General features: G+C 29.1%; 2 protein-coding genes and 1 pseudogene across 2 annotated transcripts; 2 read left to right on the top strand and 1 right to left on the bottom strand.

The window, feature by feature from the left end:
- The first annotated feature begins 960 nt into the window (after positions 1–960).
- LOC100168014 (hsp70 nucleotide exchange factor FES1) lies at positions 961–8,805 on the top strand. The gene is made up of 6 exons (XM_001948286.5): positions 961–1,883; positions 3,062–3,227; positions 3,301–3,525; positions 3,616–3,771; positions 3,836–4,056; positions 6,718–8,805. Exons 1-6 carry the CDS (start codon positions 1,431–1,433, stop codon positions 6,763–6,765), a joined length of 1,269 nt encoding a protein of 422 aa, XP_001948321.2. The 5' UTR covers positions 961–1,430; the 3' UTR covers positions 6,766–8,805.
- Positions 8,806–16,016: 7,211 nt separating this feature from the next.
- Positions 16,017–18,361, bottom strand: LOC100169466 (cathepsin B-like cysteine proteinase 4). Its single transcript, XM_001950527.5, has 6 exons — positions 18,003–18,361; positions 17,422–17,652; positions 17,153–17,353; positions 16,928–17,075; positions 16,745–16,855; positions 16,017–16,629 (listed from the first exon to the last, which is right to left on the bottom strand). The coding sequence occupies exons 1-6, from the start codon at positions 18,120–18,122 to the stop codon at positions 16,418–16,420; spliced, it is 1,023 nt and encodes a 340-aa protein (XP_001950562.1). The 5' UTR covers positions 18,123–18,361; the 3' UTR covers positions 16,017–16,417.
- Positions 18,362–21,540: 3,179 nt separating this feature from the next.
- Positions 21,541–22,954, top strand: LOC100159132 (annotated as a pseudogene).
- The last annotated feature ends 2,260 nt before the right edge of the window (positions 22,955–25,214 follow it).

Genomic DNA, 25,214 nt, shown 5'->3' with positions numbered 1-25,214 from the left:
TACAGTCGCTTCTGCTGAACGTTCTTTTTCTAAGCTGAAGCTCATTAAAAATTATCTTAGAAACTCAATTTCACAAGACAGACTTACGAACATTGCAATTCTCAATATTGAAAGAGAAAAAACCTCAGAACTTGAAATTGACAAAATTATAAACGACTTCGCAAATTTAAAGTCAAGAAAAAAAAATTTTCTAAAGTAGTTTCAACGTTTTTTATGAGCAAAAGTATTTCAAATAAAATAAAATAATGTAAGTTATATAATATTATGCATTATTAATAAATAATAAGTAATATATTTTGTTTTTTTTTTTATTTAATGTTATTCTATAAACGTATCATACTTTTATAGTATTTAAATGATTAAATGTACCTACATTTATAAAATTTATATATATACCTACATTTTAAAAAACCTACCTAAAAAAATTTACAAGATGTGATTAATTTATAAATGTTTATAAATGTTGCTAGGTTGCTTACAAGTAAGTAATAGGTAAACAATAAATATAACCTAATAATTAATAAGGATAAATCATATTGTATCACTGCTTATTTTTTATTTTTTTGGAGGGCCCATTTTAGTCTTTGCACACGGGCCTCCAGTGGCCTATTTACGCCACTGTTCGTACCGCTAGCTCAGAAATAGTAACGAAAACGCATCGATCAATATCGGTATTGTAATAGTATTTTTGTGTACACGGTCGCGGGTGACCGGCGACGGTAAACGAAATCCGAGCGAGCGACGAGGACGCGTCGTCGTACAACATCGTTTTCGACGAAAACGAAGACGGGCAGCACCGCCGCCGCCGCCGCCGCCGCTGATAACGGCAACAACAACTGGCAACAACAGCGATAGCAACGATAACAATACGAAAAAAATATATTAAAATGTTAAAATCGTCATCGAGCGAAATTAATGATATTATTAACACCGTCGTTGCGGACAAAGACAACAATAATAATAATTTAAAATATCGTTATTGCGTTCGTCGTACTGTCGTCGTCGTCGTCGTTGATAACGAGAGAGCGCGCGCGTGACCCGGCCTGTTGATCGCGGCGGCGGCGGCGGTGCACGAGTAGCACTTCATTATTACGATTATTTCGACGACGACTGCCGTCGACCGTCGACGATCCGAATCCGACGCGTAACGCGGACCGCGTGCTGTCCGCGCTCCCGCCCCTCTCCTCCGCCGCACAGCTTCATCCGCCTCCGACTCTCGTTCGGTATCGATTTTCCGTCCGATACTCCGCGTCGGCGAACAGCGATAGGTTTCGGCGCGGCCGCACAGCCCACCGAGCACACCGAGCACACATCCGGCCGACCGTCCAGAGCCGTCACTCGTCGCACGCCGCCCGACACGCGCTCACGCACGCCGCCGACAACTCCAGCCGCCGCCGACAACTCCAGCCGCCACCACGTTTCGCCGCCACATGGAGGACTACATCGGCGGGTCGTCGTCGTCCAGCGACGACGACTCGGCGCCCGCCGTCATCGTGCCGCCGCCGCCTAACCGGCATCACATCATCAACGAGGACGAGATCATCGACCTGGACGCCATCGACAATCACCACCGCCGCCGCCGCCGCAACAACCAACCCCGCCGTCCGATGCGCAGCGCCTCCAGCCACCCGGCCATCGTCGACGCGATACGCGGCACCGGCGGCATCATCGACCGGGTGGACCGCTCGCGGCCGGCCCTCACCATCGACCGCGCCGCCGAGGAGGACGCGGCAGCGGCCTCGGCCGCGAACGTCGCGTCCGGCATCTGCGACCCGAACAGGGTGCGCAACTACAAGGACATGTTCAGGTACGCCAGCGACCTGGCCGACGGGGAGCCGATGAACATGCGTCATGAGGACGACGCGCTGCTATATTGCGAGGAAGTGAGTATAACAGCGCCGGGCGCCTAGGTATTTGTGTTGCTAGCGTAACGACCGTTACGGTCGCCGTGATGAACTCTGTGCGGGTGGGTCGTAGTTGGGTACTAGAAAAAAAAAACAACTTTTCATCTTAACGCGTGGTCGACTGCTCTGACAGCGGTCACGCGCAACATTTGCGATTCACTCTGATCACTGACCTGTCCATAAAAACAATTTTTTCTTAGAATGTTTGCTAATAATTTTGCTCGACTGGTTAGTACCTAAGTCACAATTGGACGCTGATCGCACATCAAACGCGGTGATGCCGTAAGAATCTAATCTTTTTCGACTTCAAAATATTATATTCTACTTGCCGTTATAGCAGTCGTCGTCATATTGCGACTCGTATTATTATGACTGTCTGTCAACGTGTTAACAGACTTAGGCCTGAATTCATTAAATCTGTTTGCTATACATTTTTACTCAACTAGGTACCTAGGCATTATCGTTTTATTATATTAACCAGACATTCTGTTACTATTTACCTATTCAACCATAATATGATGGTTGATTTTTAATCACAAAACCTTTTAAAAATTTATTTTTATAAACCTACCTTTTTAACAAATATAATATATATTAATTTGAGAAAAAAAACATTGAGTAGAAATTTATACTTGGGTACTTAACAAACAAATTTAAAAATAGGTACTAACTATGTAGTACCTAATTGTTTTCAATATTTTTGTTTCATGACATTTTTCTTGGTTATCCCCCACTTTCTTCTTTTAACTTCTAGAGGCTGGTACTCTTTTTAATATACTTATATGTTGATTACTTAAAAATGTGTGTAGATAAATTGAAAAATATTTGGGTTAGCAGAATAAAACATAGAACTGAAGTATCAATGAAATGGATTCACATGCGTTTATAGTTCATATTGTTGAAGGCTTAAATTCAGGCCATAATTTTAGAGGGAACTTTGTTCTAATAATTTTTGACCTACATTGTTCACAATTTTGTATCAAATATTTTTGTTATCGTGTTCAAATGGTAGGCATGTAAAATGTCCATGGTATACAACAGTTTTCCGTTGGGTATTTATCCAACCTCGGCACTTACCTACTTATAAATTAAGTACCTATAATATGCTTTATTGTGTTGCAGTTAATATTTTACTGTTTTATTTGTTATGTTTTTAGAGAAGGAAATTTCTGTCAAATGTTTTGTCTACCATGTCAGTCAATGTACACGAGGAAATGAACAATTCTATTAATATTTTGTTTGACAATAATAAACAAGTGGATGAACATGAATTTGCGTTTGATGTTATTGGAGAATATGTTGACAATATTGATTATGCTAATGGTTACCAATGTTTTATTTAATTTTTTTTACAAACTTGTTTTTGAATATATGAATCTAACTAATTATTTTTCAGATTTTGAAAAGCTTGGCGGTTTCCATATCTTTTTACCGTGTATCCGTTCCGAGCATCCAACTGTGCGCGTCAAGACTTGTGAATTGATTGCTAAGTTGGTTCAGCATAATCCATACTGTCAAGAAAAGTTTATGGAAAATACAAATTATATAAAAGCATTGATTTCTATGGTGGAAAACGATCTTAACGATGAAGTGCGTATCAAAGCACTAGCTGCAATTTCCAGTGAGTTACAAATATGTTGTAATCAAATTGATACTCATAGTACCTACTTATTTTGACAAATTTTAATTGATTAATGTTTAAAATGCTTAGGTCTGATCCGTGAAAACAACAATGGTTTTTGGCAATTCATTGACCTTGGAGGTAAAGATTTGATTATCAATGCATTGAAAGCTCCCATTGAAAAATTGAAGATTAAAGCAGTTTTCATCATTTGCTCAACATCTCATATGGGTAACGATGTAGCGGGTAAGTTACTATTCTTATTACATTGCTATGAACAAGTAATTTTTAATATGAGTAATATTTACAGAAATGTATGTTGATAATGGTGTTGTTGAAATTATAAGTTCGATAATCATGGGCATGGAAAAAAATGTTGATCCAAGTCATCATGAGTTAATTTTATCGACATTGCATCAATTGACTCGTATGTCACCAGCTAGAGTCAAAGAAATATGCTCTTCGTTGGAGGATTTCAAGCCAGCATTGACATCATTACGCGATTCATATTCAAATGAATCAAACCATCAGGCAAGATATTATGTTAAATGGTTTTTGGCTTATAATTAATAATAAGCAATACTTGATTTTTTAAATTATGTGTAAAAAATAAAAATCAATATTTAGGTTAAATGGTTGAAGAAGATAGCCAAATAGTCTAATTTAGAAATCTTATTTGTATTCCATTAAACTACAGTGCACGTACAGTGCTTTTCATAGCATTTGTAAAAAATTAGGATTTTTTTTTCAATAATACAAAAAAAAAATACTGTAGGTCAATAAAAAATTGTAAAATATGCATTTTATTTATCAAAATATGCTAAAAAACAATTTTTCTTTTATTTCTACATAATATTTAATACTTTTCACATAAAAATCAGAAACTAATCGAAACTGAGCTACTAATAAATAACCATTTATTATATTTATTATAATTATTATTCTTATAGAATTATTATTTATTATAAGAAGTTATTATTACATTTAATATTATTGTAATAATAATATTATGTTATTTCAAATGTTGAAACACAAATGACCGGAAATTGGAATGATCAATAGATTTATTTGACTAAAACTTGTCATAACAATAAAAGTAAAAAAATAATGTGTATGTAATCGGTTATCGGACTATAGGTCACCTAACCAAGATAAGATTAGATAGTAAATTTACGACAATTTAACAAATAACCCACAATAATTATGGACATTCATTAGATAAATACCAATAAAAATTTCATACAATTTTCAAAAACCGAATAAATAATAATATGAATAATATGAATAATAATAAATATTATTAAATAATAACATTGTAAGATTAAATTAAAATAATTATCTTATGACACTATTATATTTTCTGGTAATTAATTTAATAATTAAAATGTATGCTTTCTAAGAAAAATAAATTATTTAATAGTTTTTAGCATTGATTTAAATTAATACTTAAGTATTTCATAATTGAGTAGCTTGAATAAAAACATTAAATTTATATATTTTCTACGGGGTTTTTAGGAATTCATTTTAAAACAAAACCTAAAATTCCATCATAACTAGTATGACGTTAAATTTTTGCTCTATATTTAAAATAAAGTAATCGCATGAAAGTATATAGGATAGTTTTGAGATGTTGTGTAAGTATAGAACTAGAAGACCAGAATAGTGTGCATATGCTAATTGAGTACAAATTAAAGAAAAATGTCTATGTGCTAACGGGTTATTAAATTCTGATCATGTTATGATTATTAAATTTCAATTTATTATCAAAGAAAATGACTAAATCATTAACTAATGTATCCAAAAATTAATTATTTTTTTTATGTATAACATGTTTTTTTAAAAAAACAAAGGTAAAATATTGTATGCATTTCTTATTCATAAAATTATAATAACAACTAAATTACTTCTTTGTCAACTTTAACACTTAAACATATTGAATTGTGTGTCACAACTTTATTAAGCAAACTGTCTACCATGTGAGCTTCCAACAGACACAGTATACAAATTCAATAATAATTATACAATAATAAAAATATTAGTCTTGCGGTGAAATGAAACCCGTATTAGGTAAAATGCTCGAAGGACAACTTTAATTTTAAATTAATACATAAATAACTGGATAGTTAGTATAATTTGTTGTGTTTAGGCACCTGAAGTTGGTAAACCTTACGAATATATTTTGTAGTTAATAAAAATATTAGTGTATCTTTTAAGAATGAAAAATATATAATATTTAAGCCTGTCGGTCTTGAAAAAATTTCACCAGAAATTGTATTGTATCGTAACCGGTATCGTGTGCACCGAATTATAAACCCATAACTGCCCAATTGCTAATTACACAAAAATCTATTAACATAAAAAAATTTGTTTTTTATTTAATAAATTTAATTATGTCAGCATATTTCATGCTATTACGAGTTAAACAATTATACAAAATACAATGTTGGGTTGGTTATTCTGAGTCATAGTTGGTTAAGTATAGATAGTTTTAAATAATATAATGAAAAAAGAAAAGAGATAAGATATATTAATAGATGTTAGCTGTAGTATAGCTACTACAGTATAGTAACTACAATAAAGTGTGACATTTTAATTATCATTATCTGGTTGATAAAACTGATGAGAGAAGGGCGATAAGAGGAGTAGTTAGTGAATGCAGGTTTGATATACAATTGAGAGAATATCGGCGAATTTGTATTATTTGGATGAGTTTTAAACATAAAAATTTAAAATTATTCTATACAGTTACAGAGACATATAACATAAATTCGCGTTATTTAGTATTGGTATAATACATTATTTCTTGAAGTAAATACTAAATCACTTGTAAATTAACAATCTTTTTACATAATTTCAGTAAAACATAGTTATTTTCTTTTAAATAAAGAGTCAAAACCACAAAATAATTAATTTACAATGTACATTTGTTATGATAATTTAATGATAATTCAATAAATATATTATGTGCCAATGTTAAAACATTTGATACTCGAGTTAGAGGTTAACAAATCTGAAATCGAATATCAATTTTTTTTATTGAAATATGTATTGGTTTATTACTCAGAAACTAAAACTGTTATTTGAATTTTGCATATTGAACGCTTTTTATTTTTTAGATAATTTCATGAATTAATTCAAAATTCAACATTTAATATTTTTTAACTATTATGATATATTTTAATTACTTTACAGGACGATAAGGATAAAATTTTGTGGTTGATGGAATCCCTAACGTTGTGAAGAGGTGAAGCGGCACATTTCATATTACTTACTTTATTATAATATAATGTTTTCATATCTGTAATTGCTTTTAAATGAAATTAAACCTATGGTTCTTTACGCTATTAATTTTACTTTGTTTACTTTTTTTTTTTTGGAATAATGTATAATAATATATTATTCTACTATTAAAGTTGAATACTGCATTCATACTATTCAGATGGATGCAATTGGTGTATTATACTGATAAGGTTAAGGTGTGAAATTTATATTTTGTTACGGACTTAGATTGAAGTAACAAACTAAAATAAGAACTTTAGAAGATTAGATTTAATTTATTCCAAAAATTGATGTTATTTCTCACTAATTTGAGAATTGTATGTTTTGTTACTGACCAAGAAAGTATAGTAACAAACTAAAATAAGAAATTTAGCTTAGATTAAACTTTACTCCACAAATTGATGTTATTTCTTAATAATTCTCAATGTTATTTTAAATTTATTATAAAGGACATAATTTAAATGTACAAATATTTTACTTTATTACTGAAGATTTCACATTGCCTGCGATGAATCTGGCATTATATTAATTAAACAGTTAAAACTATCTATAAAAATATCCAGTCAACATTTTCAATAAAATTCATAGCGTTAATAAAATGCTCAAGGATGTATTGTCTATAATATTATATAACATTGATAATACTTGTACTTAAATTGTCTATTGAACAATAATTCTTGGGAGTTTAATAATGTCTCCCCAAGAATAATCAATGTGCATGTCTTTTGATTTTTTTTTAAATTTTATAATTAAAATTCCTTGGTTTACTAAATGTTGTTAATTTGTTCTAATGTTCAATAAACCTTAATTAATAATATATACCAACTATTATATCTGTTGCTGGCTACAAGAATTTACTTTAGCACAAATTTTATTTAACTAAAATATCAAAATTTATATTCAAAAGAAGTATAATAATTAATAATAATTTTTATTAAAATAGTTCAATGTCTAAATTTTAATTTTTCCCTCGTAAATAAATTATATTTGAAGGTCTATTAAGTGTCTTTTATTTATTTATATAAATGTTAACATTATGCTTAATATTAAAAAACCACTCAGTTAGTATTTAAGTCATAAGTAATAAGGAAATATTGTTGTTAGACTTTGGATGTTATTTCCCTATTTTAATGTGAAAAATGCATTTAAATCAAAACATAAAATAACTTAAAAATAAGTTTATTCATTTTTTGTCTCAGTTTTATTTTTATTCACGCCTAAAATATTGTTGAGGAAAACAGTGAATAATTAAACATACAAATTCAGTATATAATTTAATAGTATCTATTTTGAATAATTTAAAAAATAATTCATGTAATAAGAAGAACTTTGCTTGAAAATTGTTTATTAATAAACAAAAAACTCATTCCCACCCATAATGAAATAACCTTACTTATCCTATATGGTTTTGTGGGAATCTTTATTTTTAAAAATATAGATTTACCTTGATTAAATTTGTGATATATTACGTACACCTTACATTTGATTTCTCAAATTATGTTTGTGGCTGAAGCTCTCTATTCCTATTTTGTACTTAACAAAATACAAATATAACATCCAAACTCTAATTATTTATGTTATATTTATGTGTAATCTATTGATTTAGACTGTAACAAATTCCATTTTTAAGTTTTGACAGTAATTCTTAAGACATTTTCTTTATTTTGTTTGTGTATCACTTTCCACTGCCGTACACTATTACGGTAAATTAAATTTTAAAAATGTACCTTGATAATAATATATTTAAGAATTCAATATTGCTCTTATTGACCACCAGTTTGTAAACTAAAGCACTGTTTTTATTATAATTAAAAATAATTAAACATTTAAATTATATTAATATTTATATATATCATATTTAATATGGAAATATATAATATTTAATTATTATAATCATATAATTTCATGGAAATTAGCCATTCTGATATAATGTCAAATTTTATACTTTAACATGGGTGTTTATTTAATGTATTTTAAAATATATTGATATTGGTATTGACATATATTAACACAATTTTTTTTTTATGTCCATTCGAGTTTGCTGATTTTCCTATATACCTACAAGTCTTATTTGTAACACTAAATTAAGCTTCTATTTTGAATTAATGAACATGTTTCACGGTAATCCTATAAATTTAAAACAAAAAATGTATTTACCCTATGTCCCTATATTTAATTGGGTATATATAATGTCCCTTAATTGGTCACTGAGTCACTCTTAATTTGTAATTTACTTGTAGTTAAAAAAAAATATATATATTAATTGTTTAATGATTACTAACTTTATCATAATAGACGTATAAAAATGTTTTTTAATGGGTTAAATACAACAAAATTATTAAAGTAAAATTATAATAAATAATGCTATTCAAGAGGTTTTATTTTAAGAAAACATACCGATATTTCGGATGTTGTAAACTTACTAAATCATATTTTACGGATGTTTGTTTTTTCACTGAATTCCGACCTAATAATATAATATTATTTTCAAGTTATTATTTAAACAATTTTATTTTCATATTTTTTTTTAAAACAATCATTAAAATATTGAATTGAAATATTATCAATGTCTTAAAGAGGCTAGAACTATAAGATTGTACAATGTACAATCAATATAAATACCTACAGTTATATATTTTTTTTTATAAAACTGATTATTAACCATTAATATTATATGATATTATTTTTTTTTACTTTAATTTAACTACAAGACATAGGCAGGTTTATTTTATTATTAACACGTTTAATTAATTTTAATAAACTATACTTGAAATAAAATAAAAATGTAAAGTGTTACTATAGGGCAGCATAATAATTAGTATAAACAGTCAATCATAAATTATTTCAAAATGAGTTTATGAAAAAATTAATTAGTTTCATTCGACATTGGGTACAGTGGCGCCCAACCCTATAACTAGGTGTAGCGGTCGCTATACCTTGAAAATAAGGGGTGGGTGGGTATAATAACATAAAATAGTTAATTTCAAATATGTTCATTATTAATCAAAGATTATATTGGTTCATACCTTAATATTTACTAATATTATCAATCAAAATATGATAAAATGTATAAAATAATATAATTTTGAGTTTGTGAGGGGTTGGGTGGGTGGGTAAAATTATTTCTTGCTACCTGAAAAATTATCTTGGGCGCCACTGATTGGGTATGCACTAATTTATTATTTAAGCTGATGAGGTAGATATTGTTTAACACAAAATATAAGCTAGTTATATGTTGTAATTAAGAATGAGCTAATCATCTCTTTTTTTTTTCTCGTTCTGTCAAAATTATATACAAATATTTTGTTTAAGTTTAAAATTAAATGGTACCTACCTACTTTACTTTTATCAAATTAAAAAATATACAAATTAAATTTAAAAATAGTTTCATTTTTTTAAACTTAACAAGCAACATAGTATATAGATAATTTTAATTTTAAAATATATATATATTTATTTATATAAATTACCAGCGGCGTCGCCAGGATTTTAAAATTCTGGGGAGGGTCACATTGTATGTTTAAAAAAAAATACTAAACAATTAACAATAATAATTTATTTTTATGTTGTTTCAGTGTCTTGCATGCAATGAGGGGGGGCATGACTGGGGGGCAATGACTGCTCTCCCGCCATGGCTACACCACTGTTAATTATGGAACTTACCTGCTGGATACTATAGCCATGAAGAAATCAGTCGCGTAATTTATTTATTAGTTATTACCTAGTAAATGTATTTAAAAGATTTTATAGTAGGTATTTAGAATGATTGTTAAATTGGTACTTGGAAAATGTTTTAAATACTGCCTTGGATGTTTTTGTACCTATTTGAAAATAAAATTCATATTTTTATGTAAATAATTTTAAAATTTCAAAAGAATCGTTGTCACATTTCAGTTTGTTTTTTGATAATCATTTGGTATATTATCTTATTTATAATTAAAATCAAATTATTGACATGGTAGTTTATTTTATGTTTCATTATCAACCGTTTATTGTTTAATTAATACTAAAATATAAGATATCATTATTTATATTTTAATTCTTCAGTACAAAATGAAGTAGCTTCAAAATACTAAAATTTAAAATTAGTCATAACTAATAAATTATAAAATTAATTTTCATATCTACTTGTATAATTAAATAATTAAAATCACAAAGTACCCATTTGAAAAGTACCTATTTAAATAAGTTCAATGTAGGCACATGTCAAGTATTTCTATTTGTTCTCAAAAATCTTCAAAAAGTATCTATTTGAAATACATATTTTTTAAGACTGGGTGAAACCAAAAAAAAAAACAACTTAAGGTTAAGTGGGGCGAGTGTAAAACTAGATGTTATCATGATCAGTATTTAATCTATTGATAGTGAAACTAGAAATTTGTAAGGTGATAGTTGCATGGATATTTTTTTGCAGCACTGTACTAGCATCTATCGTGCTGTTATCACAAAATATATTTTTTTTACTGAAGTAGATCGTATTTTTCTATGGAAACGTGTTTTCAAATATTTTTGTTGTCAGCACAAATATTAAATTTTGAATTTACGAAAAGGTAAAGATACTTTATATAATGTTCACTTCAAGATTCACTTGTCTGTTTTTCATATTTGACATATTTTTACGTTGTTTTTTTCGATTATACACTTTCCCCAGTAAAAATACACATCGGGGCAAGAGTAAAATCGTAACATAGGGAAAGTGTATCACTTGATGTCATACTTACCTACCCCTTTATACTGTCGTATATTGTAGACAGTCGTCACTGTATTATTATTTAATGTAAACATATTACATGTAAAAATCAACGTGGCAATTTAGATACCTATTAATATAGGTCAATGAAGCAAGATGTGCTGAGACAGCAAAAACTATTTTACTATATAACACCGCCGTACGCGCAAGGACGGAGGGGTCCCCGTTGTCACTGAGTGAGTCGGCGAGAACGGGCTACGGCGGTCTGAATCCGCAAAGTGTTTAATTTATGTTTGTTTTAAAATTCAATAAAAGTGTTTCCGACCAATAAAACCCGAGTTGAATTCTATTTCGAAGTCTTCTTTGTCCTTACCTTTGAATATCGGAACAGTGCTCAGACCCACACACCTATTAGTCAATGAGGTTTATTGCAAACTGAACAGTGCTCTGGTTGCGGCGTCCTAATAGTCATTCCAAATTAGGGAACGGACGTAAGATCGACAAAACGCGTACCATCGTACCTCAAAAGCTAACAGTGCATTAATCTGAATTTATTCTAGAGATAGTCATTAGCTTAGAGTGTACGGAGGTAAGGCATATAGTTTGTTCATCGCGTATTATCCTATACGGGTGATACTACAATACGATATTAATTTAAACTAAAACTAAGTCATTATTTACTAATTACCTAACTAAATTATATTTGGTCAATTGCTTAGTCGAAAATGGTACTACGTAAATTAGAAAGAGCTCCTGTGCTACCTGTCAATTCTTAATGAATCAAGATATTTGAATGAAACAAAAATCAAATTAAAGCTTATTTTTATCTTTATTATTCGCTTGCCCCATATATAATTTTATGTAATACTAATAGCAAAAACAATCCGATTTTGCACTTGCCCCATGAAGAGGGGCGAGTGTGACGTTAAAAAAAAAAAAAAATTATTCTTAGTCGAGTAATAATATAACTTTTTTGACTATAAATTCTTATTATGTATATCTAGAGGTGTTAGGTACATTATGGAACAATAACAACTTTAAGTTGAAAACAAAAAAAGTATTGTCAAATTCAAAATGAACTTTTCATTTTCCCGTCACACTTACCCCACTTCACCTTATATATTTTATAGTTGTTTACTGTATATTTTGTAACAAACTATCTTATTTTACCTACTACAAAATGATACCTACCTAGATAGAAAAAATATTTTTTAATTTTTACTGATAATTTTAATTTGTATAATATTTTAATAATTAGATATAAAATAATATAAGTACTGTATTACATTTTTTTTTTTTGTTAAAATAGAAAATATACAATCGTAGCATGCGTACAAATGTACAATAAGCAAATATGATATGATATGGAGAATAATTTACAAGATGACAAATATATTATAAAGTACGAGGAGGAAGTCTGCCCAGTTACAAATCCTCGACAATAAATTATAGTTATTCGGTCGTAGGTAGGTATATAGTTATGTCAAAATTAGTACATTTATTTATTTAATCATACATGATTTATCATTTGTATATACAGAGTGCAAGGGATACATGACAGATGAAATAACTTTTGTTCTAATCAATAATTATTAAGTTTATTTTTTTATATAATTTCCAATCACTTGTGATACACATATACCTATATAATATAAAAAAAATATTTTAATATTTTAATATGTGCTGAAAATTTGGAAATATTCAAAATAGCCGATCTGTTAATATGGTTATAAGACAATTTTGATTGTAAAAACATTTATCTAATTCAAATAGTCAATTTTTTAGAATTTTTTAAAATATCGTAACGCTACGTCGTGCACGACAATCTTACCGACACCTTCGTCTACCTGCCCGGTGTTTGGTTGGGGAATAGTAAGTTCCTACACGAAAGTAGCTGGTCACCAATTACATACGTTAGTTCCTACACGGTAAAAATCATGTACGTATATTAGTTCCTACACGGTGGAAAAAATTAAATATGTACATACAAATTTTTACAAATAAATATATTATGATTATTAAAAAATATAATGAAAATCACATTGCGCATTGTCACAAATAATAGAGTTCATACGAAAAACGCATGTGAAAGTTTTCATTCAGATTTTAACTCAAATTTTCATCACCAATACATCCACATATTTTTAAAACTATTGGAATTCTCGAACTTTTCAAGTAAATACGTACCTATAATAAAATAAGAACCACAAATGCCCACAATACATAAACATTAAACCAAAAATTAGTAAAAAAAATGCGCCGATAAAGAAGATTTTATAAATGAGAAAAATTCAGATTGTATAACGAACAAAATCAATCAACACGATTAGGTATGTTAAATTCTTAAGTTATAGAAATAAACCTCATAAAATATCAAATTTCGCATTTTGCGATTTTTATTAAATTTTTCAATAATTTATTTTGATAGAGTCTTACGTCAGCTGGTAGAGCTTTCTCCACGCCCAACAATATAATTCCCCAGTATAACTTAACTTAACCTTGTTTATTTTTATTTTTCCTTCAATTTAGTTTTAAGAAAAGTCCTACGGACTCCTTCGGGTTCTACGGGTTAAAGGTTGGCGACCTATTAACTATTGCTAAGTAAATTAATCGTAATATTATATTCAAAGGTGGGTAAGTTAATGGAAATAATTAAGTTAAGTTAAGTTAAGAGGACACAAGATCGATAAGTTAAAAGTTAACAGTTAACAAATTATAAATTTAACTCGATAAGTTAAAACTTAATATAGAAAATAATAATTCGACGCCCCAGATCAAAACTGCAACAACTCAAATAATTTGTTTGTTGGGTATAATGTGTTTTCTATATTGTTTCTCTATGTAATGTAATGTAAATTATAATTTTGAAAATGCTCTCTCGTGGTCAATAATTTAACTATATTTTATTGCGTTCTTGAACTGAAATCGTTACAAGATCGTCTATAAGATGGTGTACATAACTTGAATTTGTTATAACTCGAGTTGCTGCAGTTTTGAACTGGGGCGTCGAATTATTAACTTAGCTCAGTTTGAAAAAAGTTAATCAATTTTTTTAATAAGTTTTCTAAATCACATATAGAGTGAATGTGTCTTTCTAGTTTCTAATTAATAAATTGTAAAAAACAATTTTATTGAATTTTCATCATAATATACGCACTGTATACCCTTTTACTTTACTATTATTTATTGATTTAAATTATACTCATCTCAAATTAATAATTTAACAAATATATTTTTTATACCTACCGTATATAGCAATTGAATGTCATAATACGTGAAGATGAGTATGTAATAGTAATATTTACGTATAAACGAAACATTTAAAAATGTTTATAACTTGATGGATTTTTTTAAAATCAACTAAGAAAAGCTAAGTTATTTCAACTGTAAATTAAACTAGTTAAGTTCATAAGTTGATTAGAGAATAAACTAACCAGTTGAGTTGAAAAGTTAGAAAAAAATTAACTTTTTAGCTTAACTTTAACTTTTTAACTAGTTAATACCCACCTTTGATTATATCTAATTTAAGATAGGAGAGTGGTAGAACGCTTCTAACCGTACGGAACGAATCAGGAAGTAGAAGGTCTTATTATAGCGTATTATATCATATTTAAAAAAACTATTTAAACTGCTCGAAAAATTTGTTTTTTACAAAAGTACAAATGTCTTATTGTAGACCACCCATGGATAGGTTAGCCTAGGTTACAATAAGACCTATGTTATTCGTGATGTAAAACAAAAAAAATAAACATGAAAAACTAGCTTAACTTTTTTTGTTATCTCACAAACATCATAAAATGCATATATTACTATAATAGGTAGGTTACTGTATTATACTAGACACCAATCTATACTATATAATATATTATTAAGAAGTGGTAAAGTTTGTGAGGTTGTAGGAGGTAATCTTTTGATCTACTGAATCGATTTTGAAAATTATTTTACTAATAGAAAGCCACATTATTACTGAGTAACATAAGCTAATTTAAAAATGATAAATTTAAATTTAAAACACGGGGAGGTGTTCAAACAGGGATTTTGAAATTTACGATGGAAATGTTTGTTTGTACATTTTTGCTATTGGTTATAGGGGAAATAATTAGTAGAAAATATTAGTATTTATTTATTAGTGATTGCCATTGGTTATTCGGGCAGATCAGGTACTGCAAGTAGAGTTGTATGTTTGAAAATGTTCACATCAATGTTGACATTCATTGTCAAATTTTTTTCTTTAAGCATTTAAAGTTCAAATCTTAAAAACAAACGTAACAATCATACAAATGTGCAAATTATTTTGTGTCGGAAATTCATATAAATTTTTCTTTTTAAAACTAAGATTTGAAAAACTTGCTTCAAAAATTTCAAACCGAGTAGCAATAACTTATGAAGTTGAAGCAGTACTCGTAGTACACTAGTACCCAAAGAAATGTCAATGCAAAGACAATTGCCTAAAAAAACAATAGTACTTATAATAATTAGGTACCTACCTTAACTACCTACTATAAAAAAAAAAAGGATAGGCACCTATAGCTTATCTAGCGATGATAATGATGATGAATATTCACCAAGGTTTAAGTATCATAAACCAAACAATGTTTGGCAAACATTTATGGTACCTAATTACTAAGTTTAAGTTACTTTCATTGTCTATTGACCATAATTAATTCATTGTTATATATTATGTATTAAAGTGAACAATGGATCTAGCACGTCAAACACACAAAGAAATATTTATTTTAATCAATTATAAAGATTATGTTGCTATATAATCTCATGAAAACAAAATAAATCAAATGAGAACAGTATGTTAGATAACTAGAACTGATTTTATTTAAACATGAAAAACATGACAGCATTTTTTTATTTCAAAACTAATAAAATATAAACTATTAAAATAACTATCAATAAATAAAAATAATATGCTTAATTAGCCACTGGTACACCACCAGTAGTAGAATTATCGATACCACATTCGTTTGTGCCTCGTCGAATTTTGAAAAGACCGTTGTCACCCCAACCTTCGTTCCACGAGTTGACCATTAACCAGTATAGCACTCCGTGTTCTTCACCCCAACCGATCAATTTAACGGCATGTCCTCCCAAGTATGAAGCATTTTCCGATCTCACGTAAACACCTTTAAAATGTTGAAATTGCGGTTAGAAATAATACTACGATTATCGAAATGTAAGCACAAGACACGTCATATTATAAATATATATATTCGATATTAGTTGATGTTTATTGTTTACCTGACTTGTAACTGGGGAAATCGTCGTACATATCGAACGATGCTTCAATCGGTCCGTATCTCATAACGTCCTTTTGGATGCTGCTGTACGTTAGGTAGTAGGAGTCACGTGCTATAAAATCATGGTTCAGTTATATAGATTAAATACATATAAAATCGTAGACATTTTGTAAATAGTTCGTACTAAATCTGTGATCGTCGTTGTAGTCGAGGTCCTGATTTCCGTAGCACGTCCTCGTGCATCTGTGATTCTTTTCCCTTGGTTTACCTGCGCATGTATTGTGTCCTTCAGCGTCATAAGGGCAAGGAGGGACTCTGTATGGTTCACAACCCTAAAAACGATGCGTGCAAAACGTAATATTATACAAATATTATATTAATAGTCTACTCAGAACAAGCCTGCACATACCTCTCCAGACTGGTAGTCTCCTCCGGTTACTAGACCACGATTATTAAAACTTTCCCACGCTTTAATCGGATAACCGCCATTACATCCGTAACCACATGAACTACAACAGAAAGTGATTTCTTCGGCGGATAACAGTTCATTGAAATCTGCATTTGTAGCTACACATAAACGGTCAGCAAAAGCCGAGCTCGTAGCCATTGCCTAAATAAATATTTCGTTTAAAACGACTGTCCAACTCTTGACACATATCAATTTATATTTCTACACACCCAACACGATCCACAATTCCCTTGGTCACGAACTTTTCCGATCGTGTGACAACGTTTCCATTTTTTCCTAGCGTCAAAGTGTTTTGGAATTCGGCCGAATAAGTTATCGTAAGCTGCATCGTGGGTTTTGTACATGTGAATATTATGTTTGTCTGGAATTTGTACTCCTTTTGATCCCAACATTTTTAAAAAATATTCCTTTGGTGTATTTGGGTCGAAGTTTACACCTGCCTAATATTTGTTAAATGTGCTGATTAGTAGGTTTAAAAAAAATATTGAAAAAGTACAAAACATTGCAAGTATAATATTTTAACTTAATGTAGGTAGGTATCAAGTATATTATTTACTTCGATCCGTTATTGTTTACAAGAAATTCTTATTTAAAATTGAATAAAAATCACATTTTTAAGTGGTTTTAAATTTAATAAAATTTGATATTGAATAATATTATATTTAAAAATATTTGTCTAAAATTTCAATTTCCATACACGATATAGGTAATTATTATTTTATCCTATTATATAATGAACAGTTTTTAACAAGACATTTTTCGAACACAATACAAATAATTAATGACCTACCTTCCATGTAGTTGCATGGTTATTGATATTGTCAATGAAATCTTTCTGCAAAAAGTATGCTTGTTCCGTCACATAAACGCTGACGAAAATCACAGACAATAACATCAACGCCCTAGCCATGATTGCAACTTTTTCGCTTCAAATGTATTATTTAACAAATTTGAATCGAGAACTCACCGTTAAACAATAAGAGTAGACTGTGTTTCGATTTCTAGTATTTACCATTTATATAGGTACGTCTGACTACTTGAATTATATAATCGATAATGTATAATTCAGCATTTCTCCGAATTTGATATGATCTATAGTATTTTCATACATATTGAATAATCAATACAATTGTATTGTCAAATAATTTAATGGAAAATCACTTATATACTCATAGTCTTATCTAGTTTCTTTAAAGCAATTGTGCGAAATTAAGATAATAATTTAAATTTTGTTAGGTTTGGTAGTTTATGATCTAAAATGTATATTTATTTATTATTATTATAAATTATTTTTAATTTATTCAAAATTTGTTTTATGAATATCAACTGTACAATATGATCAAGCCGATGTGCCCAGTGGAATAAGAAATTATCTCTAAAGTTTTGTTGAAAATCCCTCCAATGTGTAGGGAGGGAATACGTATTCTTTTTTTCGTTATGAGCAATTAATTAGTTTTTAATAAATCTGAATGAATAAAGTTTCTTTGTGAAGTTCTGGTTCTATTATGCTTGTTATTTGATAAAACAATAAACCAACTTTAAAATAAAAAATAAATACCTTAACACAATGAATTGTATGATTGAAGATTAAAAAATGTAAAGAAGTTCAGGATTTATTCAATTCAAATGATATTGTTCATAACAAAAAAAAATCCGGGTAAGTCGCTCTCCTGTACCTACAGTAGGATGGGTGAAATTTGAATTCAATGATGTAAAATCTTTGTACACGAAGAACGATTCTGATCGTAGACGGTCAGCCTATAAAAGTATATTTTACGATATTATTATTATTTGACATTGGTTATACAGTAGGTGAATTGGTTTTATACAAACAATTACATTCGTATGAATACAAAATAGTCATATATTCTTTAAAAATGTCAAATACACACGAATAATATATTTTAATTACCCAAGATCAATATTTTTAAGCTAGGAGAAAATAACTAAATTCATTATTCTTTGTTTAAGGGGGCTGCAGCAGGTTTTGTCAAAAATCAAAAATTATGTAGATTTGACCAATCTAAACATTAGTTTTATTTGTTATAATGTTTTTCAATATATTTGAATTCCGTATCATAAAATAAACCTTAAAGAGGCTGAAGGGGGCTCCAGTCAATGACAAAAAGTGACGTTAAGACCAATAAGCTAGACAAAACTGTTAGAATTTGGTTTGACAGATTTTAATTTTGAAAATGGATTATGATTGATCAACAAGTTTACTAGGGAATGATATAGACGATTTTGAATATTCCAATTATTGTTAGTGTCATAATGAATAATATAATTACAAAAATATTATATATTTTCGATATTTTTATTCTTGAATATCACAGCTGAAAAAAAATATAATCGAAATTGCCTCGATCATTCCCTAGTAAACTTGTTGATCAATCATAATCCGTTTTCAAAATTAAAATTGGTCAAACCAAATTCTTCCAGTTTTGTCTAGCTTATTAGTCTAAAAGTAACTTTTTTTTCATCTGCTGCAGCCCCCTTAAACTTTAAATATCTTCTTTAGTCCAAAATTGAACTTAAAATCTTTAAAAATTATAAAATAAAACTGTGTTTATATTATAATATTTTCATATTTTTTAGTTACGCAGTATGACGTATTTATGAGAAACCTTGTTTTAAATTTTCAATCCTCAGGTATAATGATTGAAAATTTAAACATTTTAAACATTTTTCACTAACTATTAAACAATTTGTATATTTTCGAGATTTTGATAAAATATGTGGTCAGAATTTTAACTTTAAATACTTACAAAAAAAAAAAAATCATCATAATGAATCTTTAATTTTTTCAACTGATTTTATAACAACTTATGAGGAATCTTGTATTACATGTTTTACTTATCTTTAGGTATATTTTAATATGACGCTAGCTGGTTACTTCACTCCGATTTAACAGATGATTATAACCCCTCACTAAATGTTTGCCACACATAACAATGTTAAAATATTTTAACTCAACATACTCTCTTTGGCGAGAAATATAGTCAAGTAGATAATATCAGACATTATTAATCTAAAAAATAACAACACAATGTAATGCCACCAAAATTCTAATAGAATAAAACTAACAAGAAGTATGGATTTATCAGAACAATGTTTTTTTTTAGAACCACTCAATGTCGTATTGTAATTTGTAACATCGTTTACCATTGGTAACGGGGCCTTAGGTGTTCATTCGCACTGGCCCTCATACTTATTGTAAATGTTTGTTTTCAATTTATTATTTGCACACAATAAAGACAAAACGTTATTATGTTGGTGAATAAAAAGAAAGGAAATAAAAAAAAAAATATAAATTATTAATTACATATCAATATATCATTTTAACTTTAATATTAAATTTCAATTATTTAATTAAAACAAGTACTTTTTTTTTATCGATGATGAACTTTAGATTGAGATGAATAAACTTATGAACGAACAATGGGTATACACTTCATAGTAAAGTATGATATCCATTATATTATTGATTCTGATAAATTAATAGGTAAGCATCTTCTGACAAATACTTGAAACAAACTCCATTTGAGTATCCTAAGATGTGTATATATACGCTTGTATTTGAAAATCAAAACTTATTCTACTATTGTTGTACATAAAGCAACGGTGGTATTTGTATTCATTTTTGTTAAACTTCAATTAGCAAAAAGTTACAACAATGGCTAGGGTATTGATGTTATTGTCTGTGATATTCGTCAGCGTTTATTTGACGGAACAAGCATAGTTTTTACAGAAAGATTTCATTGACAATATCAATGAACAAGTGACTACATGGAAGGTAAGTCATTCATTATCTATATATACTCGAAAAATTTCATGTTGAACTGTGTTTAACACCCACATGAAATTAGATAATATAATAACAGTCTTTACTCCAGATTCACTGTCAAATATTAGAAATTAATTTTGTTATAATTTGTCATTTAAATGCTTATAAAAAAAAATTGTGCATATTAATATCCTTAATTTTTTTTATCATGAAAAACTATGAAAAACTTTTATTTAATATTTAAGCTTTTTGATCGATTGAAATTGTTTACAATGGTTATAGAAAACAAAAAATTGAAAATTGAAAATATATGGAATGCAGAATAGCAACAAAAAAAATTAAAATAAACATTTGGTGAGTATTTCAAGTATCTACATTCTACAGTTATTTGTTTATGAATTGCAGCTGGAAGTCATTTCATGATAAATCGTTAATTTTAATGAGAATTTCCAATGTCACGAAAATTTCAAATTCTCACAAAAAATGTATTTGAATTATTTCTGGTTTAACTTTTTTTTGTGAATAGTACTCAATTTTTTAAAATTTTTATGAGGAATCTTGTATACATTTTCAAATTTTAGCTATATAAAGAAAACTAGTTATGGTTTTCTAACTACAAATGTTTTTCCTTCAGACACTCTTAAAAAATATTGTAGATCTACGCTTATTAACTTTAATTACACTAACAACGACCTTGTTTAAGTTTTAAGTTTTTGTCTCATCAAAATACTATTTATCAAAAATAATAGAAAAAAAATTTTTATGGCTATTAATAGCTTAAAAGAAGTCTTAATATTTTTTAAATGTCATAATTTATATGGAAATAATCATCAATTGTGGATCGTGGTGGGTGTGTTGAAATATAAATTGTATGTGTCAAGAGTTTGACAATCGTTTTAAACGAAATATTTATTTAGGCAATGGCTACGAGCCCGGCTTTTGCTGACCGTTTATGTGTGGCTACAAATGAAGATTTCAATGAATTGTTATCTGCGGAAGAAATCACTTTCTGTTGTCATTCATGTGGTTATCCGATTAAAGCGTGGGAACGTTTTAAGAAACGTGGTCTAGTAACCGGAGGAGACTACCAGTCTGGAGAGGTATGTGCAGGCTTGTTCTGAGTAGACTATTAATATAATATTTGTATAATATTACGTTTTGCACGCATCGTTTTTAGGGTTGTGAACCATACAGAGTCTCTCCTTGCCCTTATGACGCTTAAGGACACAATACATGCGCAGGTAAACCAATGGAAAAGAATCACAGATGCACGAGGACGTGCTACGGAAATCAGGACCTCGATTTCGACGAAGATCACAGATACAGTACGAATTATTTTGAAAATATATTACACGCAGTTAATAGAATAATATGTGCTTAATCTATTAACTTGTGATCGTAGCACGTGACTCCTACTACCTAACGTACGGCAGCATCCAAAAGGACGTTATGACTTACGGACCGATTGAAGCATCGCGTTCGATGTGTACGACGATTTCCCCTCTCATAAGTCGGGTAAACAATAAACATCAACTAATATCGAATATATCATTACAATATGTGTCTTGTGCTTCGATAATCGTAGTATTATTTCTAACCGTGATTTCAGCGTTTTAAAGGTGTTTACGTGAAATCGGAAAATGCCGCATACTTGGGAGGACATGCCGTTAAATTGATCGGTTGGGGTGAAGAACACGGAGCTCCATAGTGGTTGATGGTCAACTCGTGGAACGCAGATTGGGGTGACAACGGTCTTTTCAAAATTCAACGGGGCACAAACGAATGTGGTGTCAATAATTCGACGACTGCTGGGGTACCAGTTACTAACTAACCAAATTATTTTAATTTTATTAAAATAAAAAATACCGTCATGTATTATATGTTTAAATAAAATAAATTGTTATATAAAATGTTTCATTGTTTGATTATCGTCTTTAGATTGAAAATCTACTTTACTGCTTCAATAACAGTTAGGTATACAAATGTATTCCTTGAGACTTGGAGAGTGTTTATAGCTTAATCCTTGAACCTCTATAAGTAGTTGTAGGTTAGTTCACGCATGCATCTATTTTTGGCTCACAGAATATAGAAATCGTACAATTATCTGTCTATTCAAATATTTGCTATAAGTTATATGTATATTATATATTAATATATTATATATTTTTACTATAATTATGTTTAGTAGAAATAATATTAATAATTACAATTTATTGACCACTTATTTCTAAATTTATATATATTAAAAAAAATCTGGAAATCTAATTCACTTATGAATATTTTTTTAGAAATGGGTCAATTCAGATAGGTACTAGCATATGGATTCAAATGGATTTTTTTTTAAAATTTAAGTGTACCCTACTGGGCGGGGTTTAAGCATATGTTTTATGTACCTAATACAGTATACTTGTTCACTAAATATTGATACAGTAAAACACCAGTAGAACCATCTGTTCAGTAAAATTAAATTTAAAAAATGTAATACAAAACGATATTGACTTAGTGGCCGGTCATGCATTGATATAGGTTTTTTTTTAATAGTATTAAATTTATATTTTTTATTTAAATGTACAACAAAAGGTAATGCCGTTAGGTTTGTAGCTTATTGAATCAAAATCTGATCGACTGATTTTGACGAAAACTTTAGAGATTGGTCTTGGAAATTTTAGAACTTTTTAAGTGTAGTTCGAACAACGTTTGAAAATTATGTGGGCACCATGTGATATGATACACATTCACTTACTATTCATGTTCAAAAAGTGACTTACATCGTTGCCGATTAGGTATTTATATAATTTTAGGTAATTGTTTATTTGAACCCAATAACAGGTTGGTATTCTTTGCTTCAAATTATTTTCACACTAAAATCAATATCAATACTCAATCTAGTCAAATGATAATTTTTAAATTGGCACACGGGGCAGGGCGTGGCCGGGGCAGCTAGTATTATAATATATACATAGACATTTGATTTAATATATAAAAATACTATAACCATACTTTTGAATTAACATTTTTAACAATTTTACTAAGTATTAGGCAAGTACATTGTAGTGAGATAAAAATTTAAAAAAATATGGGAAGTCGGGGAAGTGCGGAGTAATGCGGGAAATTACAAAGGTTATGGGAAACTAGGATGGTACGCATATCGGCACTTATATTACATTATTTTTATCCTACTACAGAATATTATTAGTCGAGTACGGAGTTGATAATCTGTCATAGAGTGTAAAATATATGAGTGTTATATTGTGATATATTTTTCATTTCAATTTTAACATATCTATACTGCAATTTGTATTGATAATATTTTTCATTAAAATACTACTTTTAAAGCAATTATATTCGATTTTAATAAAAAGTAATAACTAAACACTAAGTATACATCAGTGGTGGCCAAACTTTTTTTAACTCGGGCCATAAAAAAAAAAAAATTTTACCGCGGGCCATAATTTTTTTTTTTACTTTTAAGTCATCAGAATTTTAGGTATAGGTATATAATTTTACGTAAATGTAAAATATTATATTTCTTTCGCGGGCCAGATATTAAATGATGGCGGGCCGGATTTGGCCCGCGGGCCGTAGTTGGCCACCACTGGTATACATCATCTTCGAGCGTAAGTTATAATACAAAAATAATAATGTATTTTTATAAACTTTTATATAAAATACGTATAGGTACTTATACACTGTATGATCATCAATATCCACCGACCGTATGAAATGTACTATGGACTAGGGGGCAGCACCATGGGGAGGGGGCTTAGTTTTTATTTTTTTGATATCACTTATATGAAAAAAGTTCATATTTTTGTGTTTTTAAAACTTCAAAAACTTTTTTTTCATTCCGAAATCGAAAGAATAAAAACAATATTTTACAGCCAAAGTTTTCCTTTTAATGTGATGAAAATTTCGTTTGATTGTTAAGACTATAGTCTTCTAGTTCTTTCCCACGTAAAACTGTTTTTTTCTATATATTTTACATTTATAAGACGGAGTAAACACATGTAGGTGGAGCGTCCTCTTTAACATCCAATACATTGTTAAATTGTAGTAGTATTTTTTTTTATAGATTTTTTATTATAATTAGTGGGAGGGTACATAAAGCAGAGTGGGGCTAACAAATGACGGCCTCCTCGTGGAAAAATGTCTGGCTACATGCCTGAGTCTTGGGTAACAAAAAAATATAATTTCATGTAGCAGATGGCTTCTCCG

The sequence above is a fragment of the Acyrthosiphon pisum genome, chromosome X (genome assembly GCF_005508785.2).
Source record: "Acyrthosiphon pisum isolate AL4f chromosome X, pea_aphid_22Mar2018_4r6ur, whole genome shotgun sequence".
Classification (NCBI taxonomy): Eukaryota; Metazoa; Arthropoda; class Insecta; order Hemiptera; family Aphididae; genus Acyrthosiphon; species Acyrthosiphon pisum.
Note: the sequence above shows the minus strand (reverse complement) of the source record. Positions and strands in the feature narration are given on the sequence as shown.

Excerpts from the sequence above, each read along its gene's own strand:
- LOC100168014 (XM_001948286.5), top strand. The coding sequence starts at position 1,431 with ATGGAGGACTACATCGGCGGGTCGTCGTCGTCCAGCGACGACGACTCG. Across the intron at positions 3,526-3,615 it reads AGCACTAGCTGCAATTTCCA|GTCTGATCCGTGAAAACAAC; the intron begins GTGAGTTACAAA and ends TAAAATGCTTAG. Across the intron at positions 3,772-3,835 it reads TATGGGTAACGATGTAGCGG|AAATGTATGTTGATAATGGT; the intron begins GTAAGTTACTAT and ends TAATATTTACAG.
- LOC100169466 (XM_001950527.5), bottom strand. The coding sequence starts at position 18,122 with ATGGCTAGGGCGTTGATGTTATTGTCTGTGATTTTCGTCAGCGTTTAT. Across the intron at positions 17,354-17,421 it reads GGAATTGTGGATCGTGTTGG|GCAATGGCTACGAGCTCGGC; the intron begins GTGTGTAGAAAT and ends ATATTTATTTAG. Across the intron at positions 17,076-17,152 it reads GAGACTACCAGTCTGGAGAG|GGTTGTGAACCATACAGAGT; the intron begins GTATGTGCAGGC and ends CATCGTTTTTAG.